Genomic DNA, 20,947 nt, shown 5'->3' on the forward strand with positions numbered 1-20,947 from the left:
TGAAGAAATTTTGATACTTTTTCAAAGCCTCTTTTGGAGAACTCGTTCATTATTTTATTCCTCTTTACATAAATATCTATATGCTAAAATCATCTAGGATTCAGTATTAGAAGTGTTTTTTACCTTCTTTCATCTAAAAATGAGAACAGTAGACTTCATCCTGCCATGGCCTTGGTGGCCAGGAAGCTCAATGTTAAGTTCAATGCTTAGGAATGATCTTATCTCTTTGATAGTAATCTATTTTCTGTTTTTCCTTGAATGATTTCTAATTTTTCTGGTTTTATTTGTAATGATCATATATTCATGAGTTTATTTTAAGTACCCTAAAATATTTGGATTTTGGTGGGGAGGGAAATACATAGGCTATAAAATTTTAAATGCCGTATATATTCCATATGTGCATCTATTTACAAAAACACGCTCAGGAAATGGACCCTAGTCAAGCATTTTCTCTCAAGTTAGATTTGAATGTTATACATCACATAATGAGCCTTTTAAAGTTTCCAGAACTCAAAATTCCATCCTGTGGTCTGACATCATGAAAATGAATCCTTCACCAGTCAAAAAGAGCTAATTCATTATGGGGAAAAAAAAATGATGCTAAAAAGACCTACAAACGTCTTAGTCATTATAGTAGTTTTGTGAAACTATAACCAGTTTAAAAAACACTTTTTTAATACATTATATAAAACAGATACTATCAACAATGGAGAATACTCTTATTATTTGGAACTAGAGGAATCTCTTTTGTTTCAAGCATAACTGTTAGCAATTATTTTATTCTAGCAGTCAAGATAACCAAAGCTATCAGATCTGAAAGAATTTGGTATTAACTTTATTGTGAAATATCAGGTAGTCTTTACATGCTGCAACAGGTGGGGAACTGGTCTTTTACCTGTAGCATGAAGATAAACTCCAAACAAAAATACATAATAAAGGCAGATTATATAGTATTAGAAATTATTTATTTAAGTTTATCTTAAAAAGTTTGCCAGCTAGCCTCTCCTAGTAATCTAAGCTACATGAACAGGATACAAGTCACACACTGTAACATCAGCTACATGAGGGATGGGACTTGTGTCTCCCAGTGCCTAAAAAGAAGACCTGACACACAATAGATGCTTAGTAAACATTTGTTAAATGAATGAATATGTTTGTAAGTTATCTTGCTCAATTTAAGGTTTAGAATTGAAGTAATTAGCACTCACAAAAATGGATGGATTTTATTTATCCACAATGCATGGCACACATTTTAGAACGTGTGTGTTATTATATATGTATATTTAGATGTCAGTGATATTTCTGGTCTAGTACACAGTCAGGGTGGTTGCTGTTGTTTTCTTCTAAAATACTAAAAATGAACTCTCAGAAATCCCTTGGGTGTGAGCTTACAAAGTGCTATAAGCTCTACTTAATCTTGATATTGAGGCTCTCCAAAGAACATGCCTCTCAAAACCTCAAAAGGAAACAATATTTTACATAGCAGACACAATCAGTCACAGCACAAAAGTGGCGTTTCTCTGAAGATTTATGAGAGCTCCAAAGGCTTTGCATCTGAAAATTCAGCTGAAAGGGGCTAGAAGTAATTACCTGATATTGTATACCATTTCTGTGTCCAAGAAAATCATTTGAGAGTAAACAGGGGAAAACTGTCATGTTGGCCATTAACATAGAGTAGTAGAAATCCCAGGATCCCTAAGAGAAGAAGCCCGTGTGAGAAAAACTATTTCTTTCAGTGCCTTGCATGTTGTAGGTCAGAATGCTTAAGTTTTCATTCAAACTCACATCCACAAAGTTTTCTCTGGGCCAACCAAATTCAATTATCCACCAGCCTGAAAGTTTCAAGAATTGAGCAGAAAAACGTCATTGCTAAAAATAAGTTGATATATAACCTAGAGGATTTTTTTTTTAAGTTCAAGACGGCTGCTTCACATTTCTTATCCCCACGGAAACAGGATGTGCTTGGTCTCACTAGATGGTGAGTGAAACAACAACCTCCCTGTTGCTGCAGCTGCATCCCTGGGGATGGTTTCACCAGGAAGTTCTCCTGACTTCTGCACTCTTGGTTCACCTGTGGTTCCACTGTTCTTTCTACAAGTTGGGGACTTTGCAACAGTTTTGACGTTGCATCTGAGGATGTCTCAAGTTATTTATATTTAACATCCACCATTCCACTTGCCTGCCTGTGCTATTTGCTGTGTCTTCCCTTTGCTTTCCTTGTCTAATCCATAGCACACACTCTTTTAAAACCCTGTTTAATACATGGCTAGTTTGCTCTTTAAATTTGTGGTTTCCTTTGATCCTTATCAAATGCAATGTTTAGTCACTCCTACTAGATTTTTAAGATCCACAGGAACAAGAGCTGTCTTTTAAGCCACCCAGAGGATTAGGACAATGCTTAGCATATCGTAAACCCATAATATTAATTGATGGGTGGGCAAATGTCTCACATCAGTGTTCCTTTCTGTATGTAGATGTACAGGTCAATTGTCCTTATATTTATTCAACAGAGATTTGGTCATAAATACCTGGTTTCTATCCAATAGATTATCACTGATCTTGTCTTGCTGCCTGTGCTAGTCATGGTTCACAAGTGATGTTGATTAAGGTTGTCCCCAAATGGGTCACAATATCTATTATTGGTCCAAATTTCACAGCCAAATTGTAGGGAGGGTATCACCACTACCACATTGAAATAGTTAACATTATAGGGAAGCTGAAGCTGTATCCACATAGCAAACTTTCTCAAGAATTCACTTTCCCTAGTATATTCTGCTTCTTTATTTTGTATCATACAAAAGGGCATTGCCACAGCTGCTGGAATAAGTAATGACTCAAAACATCAGTCTTCAAGGTCATGCAAATACACCACTGTTTCTTCCTTTGGACAAGGATAAAGTTTTCAACTTCTGCAAAAATCCCCTGTATACTCAAAAATAGCCCTACCATGGATCACCTCTTCCTCTCAAAAAAGCATATTAAAGATAGTTTCTATCTTTTTTTTTTAATTCCTAGCATGTCCCCTGCTATCTCTCCTTGAAGCGCTCCACTTTCTGGGTTCTTAAGAATAAGGTTGTTTTCCAGGTTTTAAGATTACAGCTTGTTGCTGAAATGAGAGTAAGTGAAGTACAATAAAATATTTAGGAGTCTAGTACTTTAAAAAAAAAACAAACTAGAATTTCTTAATGAGAATATTTTGAATATGTAGAAAATGCAGGGATTAACTTCTTCAAAACACAAGGAAGCCACTTCCCATATAGAGGCACTGATTTACTGTACCATTCTGTATAATCAAATGAATTCATATAGCATCTTTACTGAAACACAGTAAAATCATTAACCCTCAAGCACCTGGTTTATTTTCTAGGAGCAAACTTAGACTTTCGAAAAGTGCAAACCAATTTAAGACTAAGGAGAGATCACAACCATGTATTTGCAGCAAAAGGGAGTTTGAGAGAGGTGCTGGGGAGGACAAATTGGACTATATTATATAAATTAGAGTTTTCTTACCCCCATCTCCACCTGGACAAAATGGTATATAGCATTCACTACCTATTACGAGTTTTGCTTTTAAACCAAAACTAATATTCTGAAGCAATATCTAAATATATTAAAAAGTATAGACCTGATTTTAAGACCTGCTTTTCAAACAGCACTTTTAGTGTCTTTGTATGTAGCAGCCAAGAGTTAAAAAACGACCCTCATCTTGTGTTAGATAATACCACAGAGAGTATTTCTAACATCAGCTTTAGCTTCTGTCTACTGGTTAGACCTAGTTAAATTTCCTAACCTGTTTAATGAGCTCCAAAAATAAATGTATATTATAGAGAAAACTGAAACACACTCACTCTTTACAGAGAAATGACACAGAGAGGGCATTTATGCGGTATGTGACCTAAATAACCCAAAGCAGATTTAATTCAATATGGGAGCCTGGGATTAATTACATTGGGGCCATTATCTGGGTCTACCAGCAACTGTAACAGCATCTTTAAAAGGTGACACAATCCTGGATCGTCTGTGCCCTAACAAAGACTGAGCCCTTCTTGGGAATAGAAATCAATTCATTTTTGTTCTCATTTTTTTTTAAATCAAATGAAGTGTCCTTAACATTTTAAAGCTAGTTATAAATTAAGAAATGAACCAATAAAAAGCAAAATGATGCATTTCTGACAGCTCAGAAAAACAGATAAAACTGTTCCCGATGATAGCACTTCACTGTGTAGACCTAATGCATAGGCTGAGAGGTACCTGGAAAGGCATTCCATAGAAGCTTCCACTTTACCATCACAGATTCATTCTTTAAAAATTCAAGTAATCCTGGTGAGGAAATACACACCTGCCAAGACTCTAGCATAAATGGGTTTATCCAAGTGATTTTTGGCAGACGATTCAAGGCAGCAAATGAAAAACAACATGGAAGATATGCTTAAAGGGAGGGGTGGGTGGGAAGCAGGGCCAGAAAGGAGATGCCAGTGATTATTTCATAATAGAAATGCTTGCCTAGGGCCAGCTATGGTTGTTCCTCCCACCATCTGCCACTCACTGAGATGCTAGGGTGCCCTGAACCTGCTGATGAGAGCAATGAGGAGGGGAAGTGAAGCAAAAAAGAAAGGTTGATAACAGTTTTCAGATATCAGACCTGGTTAATATCTGTAGTGGATACAAATAATTTAACACAGCAGCTGATAGCGTAAGATCAAATGTGTCAAGATAACAATGGTCTAAGAGGAGAGAAAGTTGTGGTTCTAAGGAACTCGATACTTTCCATTTGTAATGAATTTTACTTCTGAGCAACAAAGACACATGAGGATTCAATGTGTACAATATCTTTCTCTGAGTAATGATGGACACTGGTGGGGGGAGATCCTGAGGTGGTCTCAGCTCATCCATATTTAGTTAGAAGAGTTCAGTTACTTCTGAAAAGCAGCAAATTGGGCACCACTCAGCATCCTTTCCCCACTTTATAAAAGAGCGTCCATCATGCTCAGGGTACAGTTCATGCTGAAGAATTTTTTTTCTTGCAGATTTATTTTTGCAGCGTGAGGAATAAGACTTCTGATCATAATTCAACTTTCAAAGAGATGAGTCTTGGTATGATATGTCCGGGAATAAGGTCTCTAAGAGATATCAGAGTGTGGGTAGAAGGACATTCTGTGGAGGTGAGGTCTAGAATAGCACAGTCCTATTCCTTTGGTGGATTTCCTTGTGACTGTCTAGAGGAAAGGAGGGAAACTGGAGGTGAACTTAAAGGTACATGTAGTGTCAAAACATTATCAGACCCTTTTACTTTTTTCTTTCTCCTTTTTTTTAAAAAATAATATTTTTCTTCTTTCACCTATATTTCTTCTTTCTCTTTGCCAGAACTATGCTTCAAATTTCTAATCACACCCTGGTAGAGGTCAAGCCATGAGGAAGGTAGAGAAACACATTCTCAATGCTGGGATACCATGCAGTACACAGTAGCAATGCATCTGGCACACCCTCATTTGAAAATCTGTCTCTGAAAATTTTGGCAGAGAAGACAACTGTCTAGTTTTCATTTCACACGAAAATTTACTTCACTGGTTTCATGTCATAGGCCCATGACTGTATAAAGAGTCATAGTTTTCATAAACACAACAGTGACTCAATAGAGAAGGGTTGCAGGGCTTCCCTGGTGGCGCAGTGGTTGAGAGTCCGCCTGCCGATGCAGGGGACGCGGGTTCGTGCCCCGGTCCGGGAAGATCCCGCATGCCGCGGAGCGGCTGGGCCCGTGAGCCATGGCCGCTGAGCCTGCGCGTCCGGAGCCTGTGCTCCGCAACGGGAGAGGCCACAACAGTGAGAGGCCCGCATACTGCAAAATAATAATAATAATAATAAAATCTACAAACAATAAATGCTGGAGAGGGTGTGGAGAAAAGGGAACCCTCTTGCACTGTTGGTGGGAATGTACATTGATGCAGCCACTATGGAGAACAGTATGGAGGTTCCTTAAAAAGCTAAAAATACAGCTACCATATGACCCAGCAATCCCATTACTGGGCGTAAACTATGAGAAAACCATAATTCAAAAAGAGTCATGTACCACAATGTTCATTGCAGCACTATTTTCAATAGTCAGGACTTGGAAGCAACCTAAGTTTCCACTGACAGATGAATGGATAAAGAAGGTGTGGCACATATATACAATGGTATATTACTCAGCCATAAAAAGAAAAAAAAATGCATTATTTGTAGTGAGCTGGATAGACCTAGAGTCTGTCATACAGAGTGACGTAAGTCAGAAAGAGAAAAACAAATACCGTATGGTAACACATATATATGGAATCTAAAAAAAAAAAAAAGTTTCTGATGAACCTAGGGGCAGGACACGAATAAAGATGCAGACATAGAGAATGGAGTTGAGGGCACGGGGAGGGAGAAGGGTAAGCTGAGATGAAGTGAGAGAGTGGAACTGACATATATACAGCACCAAGTGTAAAATAGATAGCTAGTGGGAAGCAGCTGCATAGCACAGGGAGATCAGCTCGGTGCTTTGTGACCACCTAGAGGGATGGGATAGGGAGGGTGGGAAGGAGACACAAGAGGGAGGGGATATGGGGATATATGTATAAGTATAGTTGATTCACTTTGTTATATAGCAGCAACTAACAGAACAATGTAAAGCAATTATACTCCAATAAAGATGTTTAAAAAAAATTCCAATGCCTTCTGATTTAAATGTGAACTTTTTTCCTTCTTTGGAGGCTATTAGGATCTTTGTCCTTGATGTTTTGACTGTTCATGATAATATGACCAGTTATGATTTCTTCTTTTTTTAATCTATAGTTTTGATCTTTTTCAATCTGGAATATGAAGTCCTTCATTTAGGAAATATTCTTATATTATTTCTTTGATAATTTCTTTCTGTTTTCTTTTTCTAGAACTCATATTAATTGAACCACCTAGATTGAACTATTAAATTTCTTAACCTCCTTTTTTCTTCCCCCTGTTGTCTCTTTGTTTTTTGTTTAACTCTGGGATACTTCCTCAACTGCTTCATTCTACCCATACACAAGCTTAAAAATTTCCTGTTATATTTTATTTTCTATGAGGTCTTTCTCATTTTCTGAATGCTCCTTTTTTTTAGGAAAATCTTTTCTTATTGTGTGGGCTCATTATCTTCTCATATCCTAGACTTTAAGAGTGCTAATTATAGACTTATTTGATATTTTCTTCTCTTTCCTGTATTGGCTCTATTTTTTTCAAGTTCTTTATTTGTGTTTGCTTTAGTCTTCAGCATTATATGAGGCTTATTTCAAATGCCTAACCCCCTTGACTATTACTTGATACTGAAAAATGAAGCATTAGGGGCATTTTTTGGAAGCTTCACATACATAGATAGGGCTTCTGATTGGGTGCTTCATTATTGATGATCTGACAAGAGCAGGGTAATCTATTGAGGGTGGGGAGAAGGGGGAGGGACCCTAAAAGTTTCACTATGAATTTTTTTTTCTTGTGGTATTCAGTTACTCTAGAGAACAAACTTCTAATCTTCTGCCTGAGAGGTTACACTTGCTTACCCCTGCTTTTGGGGCTGAGCAGAAGAATAGGGTGGGACCTCACTTTTTAAAATTGTAGAATTTCACTTAACCCTTATGTGTACAGCGGCACTTCCTTCTGGTGTGCTGCTCAGCCCAGACCTCCTGCCTCTGCTGCAGATTTTTCATAGAGAACATCTCTAGCTTCCAATGGGTGGGAAAGAGACTGTTGCCTGGCTATTTGGGGCAGAGGAGAGGGATTTCGGTATCTATCTGCTCCCAAAACTGAATTGGAACAAAACTTGTTTACAGCGCCAACTTCATTCTCACTTCCAGAGCTACTGGTTGTCTCTAATTCCTAGGCCCTCCTGAAATTCCATGGCAAGAACCAGCCTATTTTCCACCATAGAGGGACCCTCTTTACTCAGTTAGGTCATTTACAACTTGTCCATCTGCTTTTGATCTACTAAAAGTTTGTTGACATCTTTTCTCCATCATATTATCACCCATTTTCTTTGTCCTTTGTGGTTTATATATTGTTTTATCTTCTTCAGTGGTGTTTTAGGAGGAAGCAGAAATAGAATATGTATTTAATCTACATTGTTTAACCAAAAGTCTTAACTTTGATCTTGACCACCTGCTTTTTAAAAACATTTTAATTTTTATTCATCTGTTACAAACTTTTATTTATACTGTCTAGTTAAATGTAAAAACATTTTTAAATTGATATGCATATTGAGAATTCTGATATTTAATTTGTATTTTCCCAGTGCGACAAGTTATTGGGGAAAACAAAAACAAAACAACTATTTTGTATTCTCTGTCTACTCATCATCCAGTTGTGTGAGCTTGCTCTAAACAGATAAAAGACATTCAATAATAGAGTTACCAAACGGAGAAAAATTAATCTGGGCTAACTGCACCAAAGTCTGGTGTCAGACAGACACTACACAGGAACTCGAAGAAAATAACAAGATCAGGTAACAGAACTAATAATGTTGCTAACATCTGACTTATCCACTGTTCCCCACCATAAACTCCATGGAAAGTAGCCCAGTTCCTTACACTTAAAAACTTTATTGTCCTTCCCTCCTGACTCGCATCAATAGGTTGTTCAGTCTATTGCAAAGTTTTATTTCTTCAGCTGGTAAATGAGTGATTATCCTACTTATGGAATTTTCTTTCTACTCACTTTGATGCTTTACTATGAAGAACTTCTGTCTTTTCAACCACATAATGTTTTGTGTGAATTCAAGACTGCCTACTAATTCCTTTAATGTCAGTGGAAGCAGAGAATTCTCAGTAAAGAAAGTAAAAGAAAGTATTAGTAGTCATAATAACGAGTAGCCACAATGAAGATGCTAATCCAATGTTAAACCCGTCGGGATGAATTTTTTTGTAGTTAACTTCTGTGGGTTACACTTTTGTGGGTGTCACAAATCTTGATTGCAAGTGTCAGTTCTTTCCATGGTTAGTGACATCAATTAATTGAAAACAAGATGCAGGAACATGCAGATGCTTGTTTTAATGAGTAAACACAGCGTGGCCTGTGGTAGGTCTCACTTTGCAAATATTACATATTTTGGGGAAGCCAGACAGAGAACAAGTTTAGACTTGAGGATAGCAAATGTCAGTGAGGCTGAGGAAAAATGTTTGGGTTTTTTTTCCCCCTGACCTGAGAAAGAATTTTCCCACATCTGTAGAATAGAAGGGAATAAATGTATATTGGTCCAGTGATTTAGCATTTCATTATCAGTTTCATTCAATACTTAAAATGTTCATGGTGTAAATTCCCCATCAATCCCTTCTATTTCCAGATAGGGATACATTCACTACCTATTGACTGATGACATTCAAATGTGCCAATATTATTCTGACTTCTAAATTTCTAACATATTCCAAAGAATTGTCCTGTGTATCTCAAACACAACAAATCCAAAATTAGTCAAATTACCTATCAATCAAGCTGAATGTTTTTTTTTCTAAATTCCTCAACTCAGTTGGTTTACCATCTGTTCAGTCACCTAAACCAAAATTTTTAGTTATACTCCATATAGAACAAGCACAGTTCTATACCAGCAGCCAATAAATATTTCTCAAATAAATAAATGAATGGCTTTTCAGTGCTTTCTATTCCTTTTCCTCTAACTGATGATTTAGCAAGTTCTGGTTACTCTACTTCGAATCCCCTCTCAAAGCATCCCCTTCCCCTGCCTGCACTGTTGTTGCTCTAATATGGGCCCTCAAGTCACTTAATTCTTGTGTCTCTACCATTTAAACCATCTGCATTCCTACAGCATAGATTTGGCTATATATTTACTTGGTTCAAAAATATGTAATTTCTCTCTTTTGTCTGCAAAACAAAATTCCAGCTTCTCCTCCTGACTCTCCATAATTATTTCTCTTGCCACTTCCCAGACTTATAAACCCTCTTCTAGAGCCATCCTTTTCCCTTTTTGTTCACACGGTGCCATTTCCTGCCTCCCTGCCTTTGATGATATTATTTCCTATCTGGAATGTTCCTTCCCTCTGTTGTCAAGCCTGCTCAAATCCTGCTCATCATTTAGCTCCTAATTTAAACATCTCCCAGGCCTCCAATCCAAATGAAATTTTTACTCCTCAAAGCTTTGGTGATACTCTTAATTCATGCTTCTGTTCTAGCTCTCAACACAGTCTGAGCTGATTTTAGTCATCTTTTCAGGTGCCTGTTTCTCTCCGAAGTCTCTCTGAAGTTCCCAGCATGTAGAGAGTGCCTGGCCCACAGCACATGCTACAGAAAGTTTTCAGAATCGGCATCAAATTAAAGCCACGTATGCATTATAATGCGAATTACACATATATTTCAGGCACTGAAGGAACAGAGGTCACTGAAAAATAAGATTTCCACTAGAGAATGAGGCCGCACCCCGAACCTCACCCTCACCACCCCTCTTCGTACCGCCGCTCCTTTCCTTTTCCTTCAGCCTCTGCAGACCAAAAGCAGCTTGGGCAGTATTTTACGCCTGTGGTGGCATTCGTTTTCTATTCCTTATTCACTGGGTTTGTGTTTCCCCGTCTCCTCTTTCAGGTGTCTTGAGTGTGGCTCTAAGAGGCCCAGTGCTTAAGATGAGATAAGGTGATGGCTGTGGGCAGGAGGGATTCGGGCTGTGCTTTGGGAGCTTTCATTTCATTCCAGTGCCCCCGAGAGAACATGAGCCCGTCTGGAATGCACGGCCCTCTCCCTCCGGTGCCGTGTTCTCCCTTATGAGAGGAGGGGATTGCAGAGGAAGAAGCAGGCTGCTCTGGGTTCCTCTGCGGACTCCGGGGCTCCGCCCGGTATCAGGTCCTGTGACGCCATGGTGTCATATAAAATGTGCCGACGAAGGGGCCAGCAGCCGTGAGAACGTGCTGTGACTATATTTTAATTACACATGGTGAAGATTCCTTGCTAGTTCAGAGAAAGCCACTCTTCAGATTTGCTTTCTGTTCGTGGAGGAGCATTTTACCCAATTAGAGAGAAATGATCAGAGAGGAAAGAGGCCAAGTACCTATCTCGATCTCACTGCAGACCTGCCATAGAAGAAGGTACTGATTAACCTAACAGAGCAGAGTGGTAATAGACTCCGCTCCAGCAGAGTAATATTTTTAAAATTCTTTATTATAAAAATGTTCTATGCTAACTAGAGAGAATTGTAAAGACCCCCACATGTAACCATATCCAGCTTCAACAATTATTAACTTACAGCCAACCTTATTTCATCTATACACTGCTCCCACACTCCCAGCTTCTTTTGAAGCAATTCAGACAACATATTAGTTCATTCATAAGTTTTCTTTTTTTTTTTTTTACGGTACACGGGCCTCTCACTGTTGTGGCTTCTCCCGTTGCAGAGCACAGGCTCTGGATGCACAGGCTCAGCGGCCATGGCTCACGGGCCCAGCCTCTCTGCGGCATGTGGGATCTTCCCGGACCGGGGCACGAACCCGTGTCCCCTGCCTCGGCAGGCGGACTCTCAACCACTGCGCCACCAGGGAAGCCCCATAAGTATTTCTGAGTTTCATATAGTTATTAGCAGTATTATTAAAAGAGTTCACCTTTGATTAATATACTCCTCATCCTACCACAGAATCCATATTTTGTTGCCTCAAAACTTGAAAAGTATATGAGGCTTCCATAGTACATCGAAAGTGTAAAACTTACATGGAAAGTGGGATTGTGTGAGGTAACTCCATGCCTGTGGTTAATCTATTCTGTACACAGTGGCACCCATGGTGCAGGAACGCCCCTCCTTTGGTCACCTAGTAACTTTTCACTGGTCAACAAGAAGCTGAATAAACTATTATGTTGCAGGAAAGTACTTGGCTAGCTGACTTGGATCATCTCCTAGATTTTAGAAGAAAAAAACCACAGCCAAGCTTGAATTTGCTAAACCTTTAGGCTTTGCTGTTAGAAAACATCCCACCTGTGGAGCATAAAATGGATACAGAAGACATAGGCTCAGGTAAACTAGGCCAAATATTGAAGCAGATTTGGAGACAAAACCTGATGCTAAAGCAGGAGTTCCTGGGTGAAGACCATTGTGAAGGGGCTGGCGGGGCCACTTGGATAGCCATAGTGGTCTTTCTGGGTCAAGAACTCAGTGAGGCCCTTCACCCACTCTTGGAACATACTGCAGGGACTCTGTGCTCCACCTAACAGCAGCTGTATGTACTGCTTGACAAAGAGAATTATTGTACCTGGAGACAAGGCAAGTATTTCCTTTATTCTTTCTCTAAGAAATATTGATTGAGTAGCCACTGTGAGAGCGCTAAGGAGCGTACAAAAACCAGGGTAGAGTCTCTGCCCACAAGGGACTAACAATTTAACATGGGAAATCAGTTAAGGCAATTGCACAATAATGCAAGGGACATTGAAGCTAATTCCATTAGAGACATAAAAATGAAATGCGTTAAGTCTTCAGAAATAGGTGAGATTCCATTTTTAGAGTGGGGAATTTCACTAGCACAAATGCAGTAACTAACCTGAAGCTTAAGGAATGAATTGGATTTATGCAGCCAGAAACCGGGTGCCTTAAAGAGCATTCCAGCAGAGATGTTATTAGTAGGACACAACACTTAGAAGTAGGAAAATATAGGATTAGTGTGATGCAGGACAAGCAGTTTTTTCATATTGGAGTATGATACTCTATTCTTAGACTTATTTGAACTTGAACCTGTTAATTGAAAAAACACTGGGAAGAATGGGATGGGATGGGATATGAAATTAGACCCCCCACACACATGAAGTGGGGTGCAGGTTCTTGGTAATAGGCCAGTTATGGATGTGAAATACAGCATGGCAGGAAGAACATGGTATCTGATGTCTATGATCTCAGACAACAACAAGTTACTCTAGATAAGAAGATAGGTGGCATCATCAAATCTAACTCTAAATAATGTAGTGTCAAGGCAAGCAGGCAGGTCTCATCAATCAGGAATCCAGATAACGTTAAGAAATTCAGTCTAGAGGGCAGACTGTGGACATGAGGGAAATCTGTCCAAAGGCAGCATGACCTAGAGACCATCAGCTGGATCTCATAGCCAGGAATGGAATCTCTGGAGAGAACTGAATGTGGTCCTAGGCAACACAAATGATCATTCATGGAAAATGATGATGACTCAGCTACCGGAATAGGAGTTCAAAATAAAGACAGAGTCTCAGATACAAGACAAAAAAACAAGTCGTCAGAACTGGAGCCCAATGATAAGGCTAGACTAGTTAAAGGATGATTTACTGATGATTTTGAAAACACTGAGTTATAGGGCCTTAAATTACATATTCTTGAGTTCAGAATTGAATTCTAAAGATTACAGAGTTGCTAAGCCTGTAAGAAGCCATCAGGTGACCCCAGCTGTGAGGAGAGGAGGAATGAACAAACAGGAAAATAATAAGAAATGGGGATGGAGTGAGAGATTATATCAGATCAGATCATGGTGATGGTTTACACCAGAGCAAAGAGGCTTCACTTGGTTTATTAGTCCTTGAGTAGCCAGGTTCTAATCAGAGAATTGATATAATTAGAGCTATTTTTGAAAGATTCATTTGAAAATTTCCAGTCATCACAAGTCCAGCAGGAGTAGTAGTATAAACCTAATCCAATCACAATAGCAAACAAAGTACCCAATAAAATACAGCATCTGCATCAGCAGAAATAATGTAGCTTTGGTATGCCTGCTACCCAAGTCTCATCTGGAGAGCTCTGCTAAACTTTAGGTGAATAATTATATGTGGATCATTGATAAACTGCGTAGTACATCCAAAGAAGAAAAACAATTCTCAGAATCATACCAAATGAGGAATGACTGAGGGAGATATTGGCTTCAGTTGAATGGCATCTTATGGATGGGGGTCATGATACCTTTCTGCAAATACTCAAAGCATTTTCACAAGCAAGAGGGATTAGATTTAGTCTTTTCTACTATGTTAAAAAGCAATTTATCCCCAACTTCTAGATGTGTTAAAAGAATTACAGTTGTGCAAATGACTTCTTCAGAAGGGAGGTAGGCTTAAAAGCCTAGTAAGGGTCTTTGTAGATTTCTAGGGTAATTTCTCCATATTTCATTACATGTCAGTGGAGAAACATAATTTGGTTTAGTTTTGTATTTACTCTTTTTAATGTGTCTCTGTGTGTATGTGTGTGTAGAAATCATTGCATTCATAGATTGCCTCATGAAAAGAAGTAATATTTGGGGAGCACTGCTACATTTCTAAAGAAAGAAGAAAAGGAGATGTGTAATTTATGCGGCATGCATGATGAATGTACTCCACTGCAGACAATGTCCACCATTCAAGATATCAAAGCAACAGACATTGCTGCAAGAGGGGAACAAAATGTCATAGAAACAGCTACTGTTTCTCCCGCAAATGGAGAGGAAAGTCATTACACAAACCAGGTTCAGTTAAAAAAAAAATAAAATACATAGGAGTTCAGAACTAGTGGGAAAATAAAACAATACATCATTGAAGGGAGATGTAACAGGGCAAGAAGTGTCACAGAACAAAATGTTCCCAGATAATGCAGAAAATGAAGATGATAAACAAATAGAACACATGACTGTTGAGGACATAAATAGCAACAGGGAAGAGATGCATGACATAATCCAGACAAGAGAAAGAGAAATTCAAGAGACCTCAGAAAGCCAAAGTGAAGAGATTACCACATCCTCAACAACATGTGATATCTCCAGTAAATACGTGAATAGCCCTCTTCCCAGTGATTCAGAGAGTCTAAAGCAAAAGCATAACATCATGGAAAAAGAGTGAGTAAATACAATGTGAGAGGTGCTTGTATATTCCTGCTTATATGTGTGTTTCTACTTGTATATAAAACAATATTTATACATGAATAAAATTTTATATATACATTTCAGATCTCCAAAAGATATTACAAATCAATAATTCAGTTTAAATTACTCCCATAAAAATGTTTATGGCTGCTATTAATAATATTGTTTGTTTCTTATAGTTTCAGGAAAAATATTAAAGGTTTCTTTAAAGGAAGGAAGAATTGACTGTATGAGAAAGTAGTTAAAATGGACAATTGTCGAGAACATGGACACATTCCTAAATCACTACTCTTTAGATTATCTTAAGAAAAAACTAGGAGACTGCAGAGTTCAAATATTAGAAGAGAATTTCCAAGCCTCAGATTTATTTTATTTATATCCTCAAATGAATTCTCACATTTATCTTATTTATAAATCATCATAAATTCTTAATCCGTGGGTTAAGAACTCTGGGAGGGCTCATGGATAAGCTTCGGGAGGTTCCTAAAATTGAATGTATATTTTCACACCTATTTTATCTCCTTGGAGATGGTCCAGAGCTTTCACCAGATTCTCAAAGAGCCCATGACTTCGAAAAAATATGTTGAAACTGACTGATCTATTTTGTGAATTATCTCCCCTATACAAGGGGATAATAATCCATAATTGTCCAAATAAAATAAAATATTCACAAGCCATATTTTCACAGTAAAATTAAGACCCTTAGAAGGTAATGGGGAATAAAAAAAAAAATCATTGGTTTGGGAGACAGACTTAAATTTATCTCCTGTTTTATTACTTACTAGTTCTGTGACCCTGGGCAACTTGTTTCATTTCTCAGCCCCATTTTCTTATTTATAGAAATTATTGCTGGGATTATTTGGTAAGGTCAAATGAGAAAATCACCTGAAGGGCCTAGCGCCTTGTTGCTTGGCAGATGTTCACTCTCAGCTAAATATTAGTATGTTGATTTATTTCACCCCCAACAACCTTCACGTTCTCCACTCCCACACACCGCCAAACTTCACTTATCCCATGTCTGCTCTTTCAGAATACAATACCATTTCCAGGACAACAGAATGAATGAGTCTATGATCTCAGGCACGTCATTTTGCGTGCTTTGACCTTAGTGTCTCATCTATAAAATGAAGAGGTTGAGCTGGTTTAGCTGTAAGGTTTCCTGCATGTCTGAAAATCTAATGAATTCTATAGGTGTCACAGGAGTAATATTTAACCCGTGAAAGACCCCCCTCTGGTGTGAAAGGCTTACTGCCCCTGCAAAACAACTATGAAAGTAGTCAATATGCGGTTGCCCATTTCGCTTGAGAAAAACATTAACACTTCATATCCTCACATTCAGAAATGACTCAAAGCATCAACTAATGAGTCATTGCTGAACCACTCCCTCTAACACCTCCTTTAGGTGTTTCCTAGTTAGTGATTTCCTCTTTGTGGCATGAAAACCAAGTTTGCTTGGCTTGCATGTTTCAGAAGATGACTACTCATTGCAATTCCTCAGGCTAGGAAGCCATCATGCCACAAGAAAGATGAGAGTCATAAATAAAACCTAGCTCACAATCTGTTGTGATTCCTCCCTGGAGAGTGTTTTGAAAAAAGCCTATCTCTTCCAGGGTAGTTGTCTTAGTGTATACAAAGGGAAACGACACTAGAATAAACCAATGTGATTATTTTAGTGGCTGGACTAGATCTATTTGATTAGGTCTAGGGGAAATGGAAGCATTTACAGGGCCCCTTGCCCTACTTCATCTGTCAGTCTTTTGCAAGAAGAGTGTATTGAGTTGGGTTTCCAGGGCACAAAAGAGAGTCGTTTTTGAAGTTATACAAGACTGGATCTGTAGTATTCCCCCAGCCTGAGAGCAAGAGACCAAGAGAGTGAGAGTAAGACCAAAAGGAAGGAAGGAAGGGAGGGAGAGAGGGAGGGAGGAAGGAGGAAAGGAGGGAGGAAGGAAGGACAGAAGAAATTGAGGGGAAACATATATAATGCAAAAGACGTAAACACACATTCTACTGACTGCAATTTGTGGCTTTTATTTGGATTCAGATAAAAGAAACTAATTAAAAACAACAATGGGAAATTTGAACACTGTCTATTTTATGATATTAAAGATTTACATTAATTTATGAATAAAGTAATGCTATGATGATTTAGAAAAAGACTGGATATTAAACAATGTATATATTAAGCAATGTATCTAATTTTCTGAAATACCTTTATCACCATGATCAGAGAAGACTCAAACAGACCCATGTGCTGGATAATTTTCTATTCCTTTTAACTTTATGGGTTCAGAATTGTAAATATAAATAAATAACCCTCCCTGAAATTTCAACATATTTTCTAGATTTCTGTGTTAAGGGGCACTATAGCATTCAATTTACTAATTGAAAAATAATTAAAAGCTGATTATTCTAGAACTTGATATTAATGCTGCATTTTATAAAGATCCTCTTATTTCTCTTTGACATTGTTTATATTTCAATCATTTCACTGGTATGAAATGAGAAATAGCGAGAAGAGAGGAAATGCAAGCTGGTGGTTTTAATATAGAGAGCTAACATTTATTGAACACTCATTTATGTTAACCCACTATTGTAAGAGGTTGAAATATTTTATCTCATTCAATCCTCACATTATTGTGAATCTGGTATTCATTTCAGTTTGTAATGGATAAAGAAACCAGTGTTTTGGAATGATTTGAGGAAGTATGATATTATATTAGAAAGTTTGGGCTTTTGTGTTAAAGATAGATGGACTCATTTATTGATTCTACAACTTACCATCTGTGTGATCCTCAGCAAGTTAAAATTTCTAAACTTCAGTTTCTTTATCTGTAAAATAGTAATGACAGTAGTACCTGCCCATGGGTGAGTCGTACCTCATACCCATGGTGTGAGGATTTGAATGAAATAATGTATAGCCTAAAACCTGGTACATAGAAAGAGCTAAAATATTAGCTATTTTAATAATAATAGTTGATGTTAAAGGTCAAACAAATAGTAAGTGACTGATCTCAAAACTGAATTCAAATCTATAAGACTCTAAAACCTTAGGCAAAGGTGATGGTACAAAAAGCAAGAGTAAAACCAATTGTCAAAATCAGTTTCTGGATTGATTCTTTGAGGACTGTAAATATTCTGTTTCTATTTACTTTGATTAAACATACATTCACAGTACTTTTGTACCTTTCTCTATTTTTCTTAAAAATGTAATAAACAATTCCAGTACCATATCTATACCTTTCCTCAAAATTTAGAAGACTATTCAGGCACTAGTACTTGGTTTATCAAGAAGCTTCAGCAATCTTCAGATTTATATTTGAAGTGAACAAAACAGGAATGAATCGTCTGCTTAAATAATAATAGTAATAACAATAGTAACAATAGCTTAATATATATAGTACTTTCTAAGTGCCAGGCACAGCTTTTTAATTACTTACTGTATAATAGTTCATTTAATTCTCAGTCTTCCTATGAGATAGGTATTATTTTATCATTATTTTACAGTTGAGGAAACTGAGGCATAGAGACGTTAAGTATCTTGCCCAAGGTCACAGAGTTACTAAGTGGGAGAGCAGGGATTCATACCATGACAACGTGTCTCCAGAGCTTGTGCTCTTAGGCATTTCACTATACAGTCTATAAATCAAATATTTGAAAAAATGATGTCCTTTTTTTCCCCTGCAGGTATCTTGATGTGCTGAGTGATGATACTGTCACCCAAGTGTCTTGTTATATTACAGCACCATCCTATGTTCTACAACATCTAGAATGCCAGATAATTAATAACATGAGTTCTTTAATAGTGAGTGATAATGAAGAATTGGTCAGCAATGTTATCACTGTAGAGTGCTCAGATATGGAAAAGAGAATTCCATTTCCAATATGCATTGCAATTCCATTTACTGAACGTTACAGGGGAAATTACAGAGACATCATGGTGAAAGTGTCTGATGTAGACCTTCAATCAAGTTACCTGACTCCAAATTCACTGGAAGGAATGAGAGGAAGTTACAAGGTTGGTAAATCCTTGACTACACATACATTTGCTGTTTGACTTCTAACTATTACTCAGACTACCAGATCATAGTACAGATACAATTACTCCATTGGTATAAAATGGAAGGGTTGATAAGATTTATGCCAGTGAATTCATGTGTTTTTGTTTTGTTTTGTTTTGTTATCCATAAAGATAAAAGAGCAGAGCTTATTGGTCAAATTTGGGAGTGAAGAACTTGAGTCTAGGACTCAGCAAGTGTTATATTTTTGCCTGGGAAACAAAGCCAACATCATGGTTTAATTAGCTTCACACCTTAGACTAGCTTTAGACTAACATTTCTAATGGGATGGACCTCTGTCTAAATTTAAGAATTCTAGTATCCCCAGATGACGTTAGCTTTATTTTTATCATTCATGGGTTGGAAAAATATGTAAAAACAACAATTTATGTGTGTGTGTGTGTGTGTGTGTGTGTGTGTGTGTGTGTGTGTATGCCTTGAGATAGTTATTAAGTCTACTTATTAGTCTGTACGTGGAAAACAGTATATGTGGTAGTTAGGATGTGGGTTGTCGCGGAAGATTGGCTGGGTCTGAAGTTTGGTTCCTACACTTTCCTGCTATGTGAACTTGAGTAAATTATGTAACCTTCATATGACTCAATTATTTTCATCTAAAAAATGAATACAATAATAGTGTCTACCTGATAGGGTAATAAGGATTAAATGAGAAAAAACACTTAAGAAGATAAAAGGAAGTCTATAAACACATGTTAGTAGTTAATAAATTATCTTTTTCATGGTAAATTTTCTTATAATAACTCTCAAGCCATCCATGGTGACAAGTTCATATGTTTTGAAGAAAGAATATATACATAATTATCAAACTTAGCATAGAGTTGATGGGAGTTAAAGTTTAAGGTTCTTCTGTGGATCACTGAACTTATTTTTAAATAATGAAAATATTTGTCTTTTCAGCTTTATAAAAGTTTTCATCTTTATATCATTATTTGAAGAAGAGGGCAGGGAATAAATGTTTAAAAAAAAGCCACACATGCAAACAATTCTTTTTAATTTATCTCTTCTGATTTGGGTCTTTTCTGAGTTACAAACAAAGTTATACAGTTGGATATGAAAACTAAGCCTGTTCTAATTATGCCAATTCATGCAACGAAAATATTTTATATTTAGTCTAGGAAGTCTGTAAGTATAATAGTCTAGTTATCATTGCCCTTACGTGTGGCTTTTTAATCTTGACCCATCTGTGTGACTATCATAATAAAAACAAAAACAGTTCATAGCATATATGCTTTTCACCAAATGGGTATACAAGATGATTAGCAAATAGAAAATGCAAAAGAAAAAAATAAGAGAGCCATTGTCTACTGAAAAAAATAAAAGCATATACTTTTCTTTCATAGTTTTCTAATGGTTGTTATCCCTATATTTAGCTCAAGAAAATTTAAACTCTAGGTTCCTTCCAAATTTTTATGTGGTTCATACAACATTTAAGAATTCTAATTCTGGAGTCAGACAAACCATCATCAGAGTTCTGCTCTTGACACTCCCCTGCTTAAAAACCCTTCCATTTCCCCAGAACCTACCAAATGTACTCTAACTGCATGGCAACCATAATGAGTTCCCAGAAAACCTTTCTTTCTTACCTCTCACCATTTTCCCTCTGGCCAATTAAGAACATCCATCATGCCCTGAATTTTCCCAACAATGGATTCATGACAAGATATTGTGAAATCTCTTCCTTAATCAGTTTTCAAATGATAGATTATTTTCCATTGTTACTGTCCCTGAAATGTTTGTGTGTGTGTCTTCATGAATATCCTCTCATGCCTGGGTGGAGCCCAGCTGATGTTTAGGGAAGCATGAATAGACCAGATTACTTCTAAGTCTTCCTCTTCATTTTAAGCTTTGGTGATTATATGAGTAGATAATTTTGTTTTCATTTATGTACTCAATTCCTTTTTTGTGATAAAAAAGCTTGAATATGTCCCTGCATATATGCATTCCAAATTTAAATGTCACTATATAAAAAAGAAACACAAATGTGTCTCTTTGCAATCATCTGCTCCCCCTGCATGGAAGAGAGAAATAGAGAAAATGACTTTATCAAGAGATTGTGAATTGTCAGCA

At 37.3% G+C, this 20,947-nt stretch overlaps 1 protein-coding gene across 1 annotated transcript in view; it reads left to right on the top strand.

Annotated features, from left to right (window-relative positions):
- Nucleotides 1-11,958: 11,958 nt before the first annotated feature.
- The window catches only part of DTHD1 (death domain containing 1), a gene marked incomplete at both ends in the record, with an annotated part of 70,438 nt that continues 61,449 nt past the window's right edge, over nt 11,959-20,947 (top strand). Inside the window, 7 exon segments of the mRNA XM_082838135.1 lie at nt 11,959-12,174; nt 12,178-12,229; nt 14,165-14,200; nt 14,203-14,423; nt 14,425-14,466; nt 14,470-14,780; nt 18,492-18,822. Of these exon segments, the coding sequence (XP_082694261.1) occupies nt 11,959-12,174; nt 12,178-12,229; nt 14,165-14,200; nt 14,203-14,423; nt 14,425-14,466; nt 14,470-14,780; nt 18,492-18,822 (1,209 nt within the window).

Source organism: Leucopleurus acutus, assembly GCF_964270905.1.
Source record: "Leucopleurus acutus genome assembly, chromosome: 4".
NCBI lineage: Eukaryota > Metazoa > Chordata > Mammalia > Artiodactyla > Delphinidae > Leucopleurus > Leucopleurus acutus.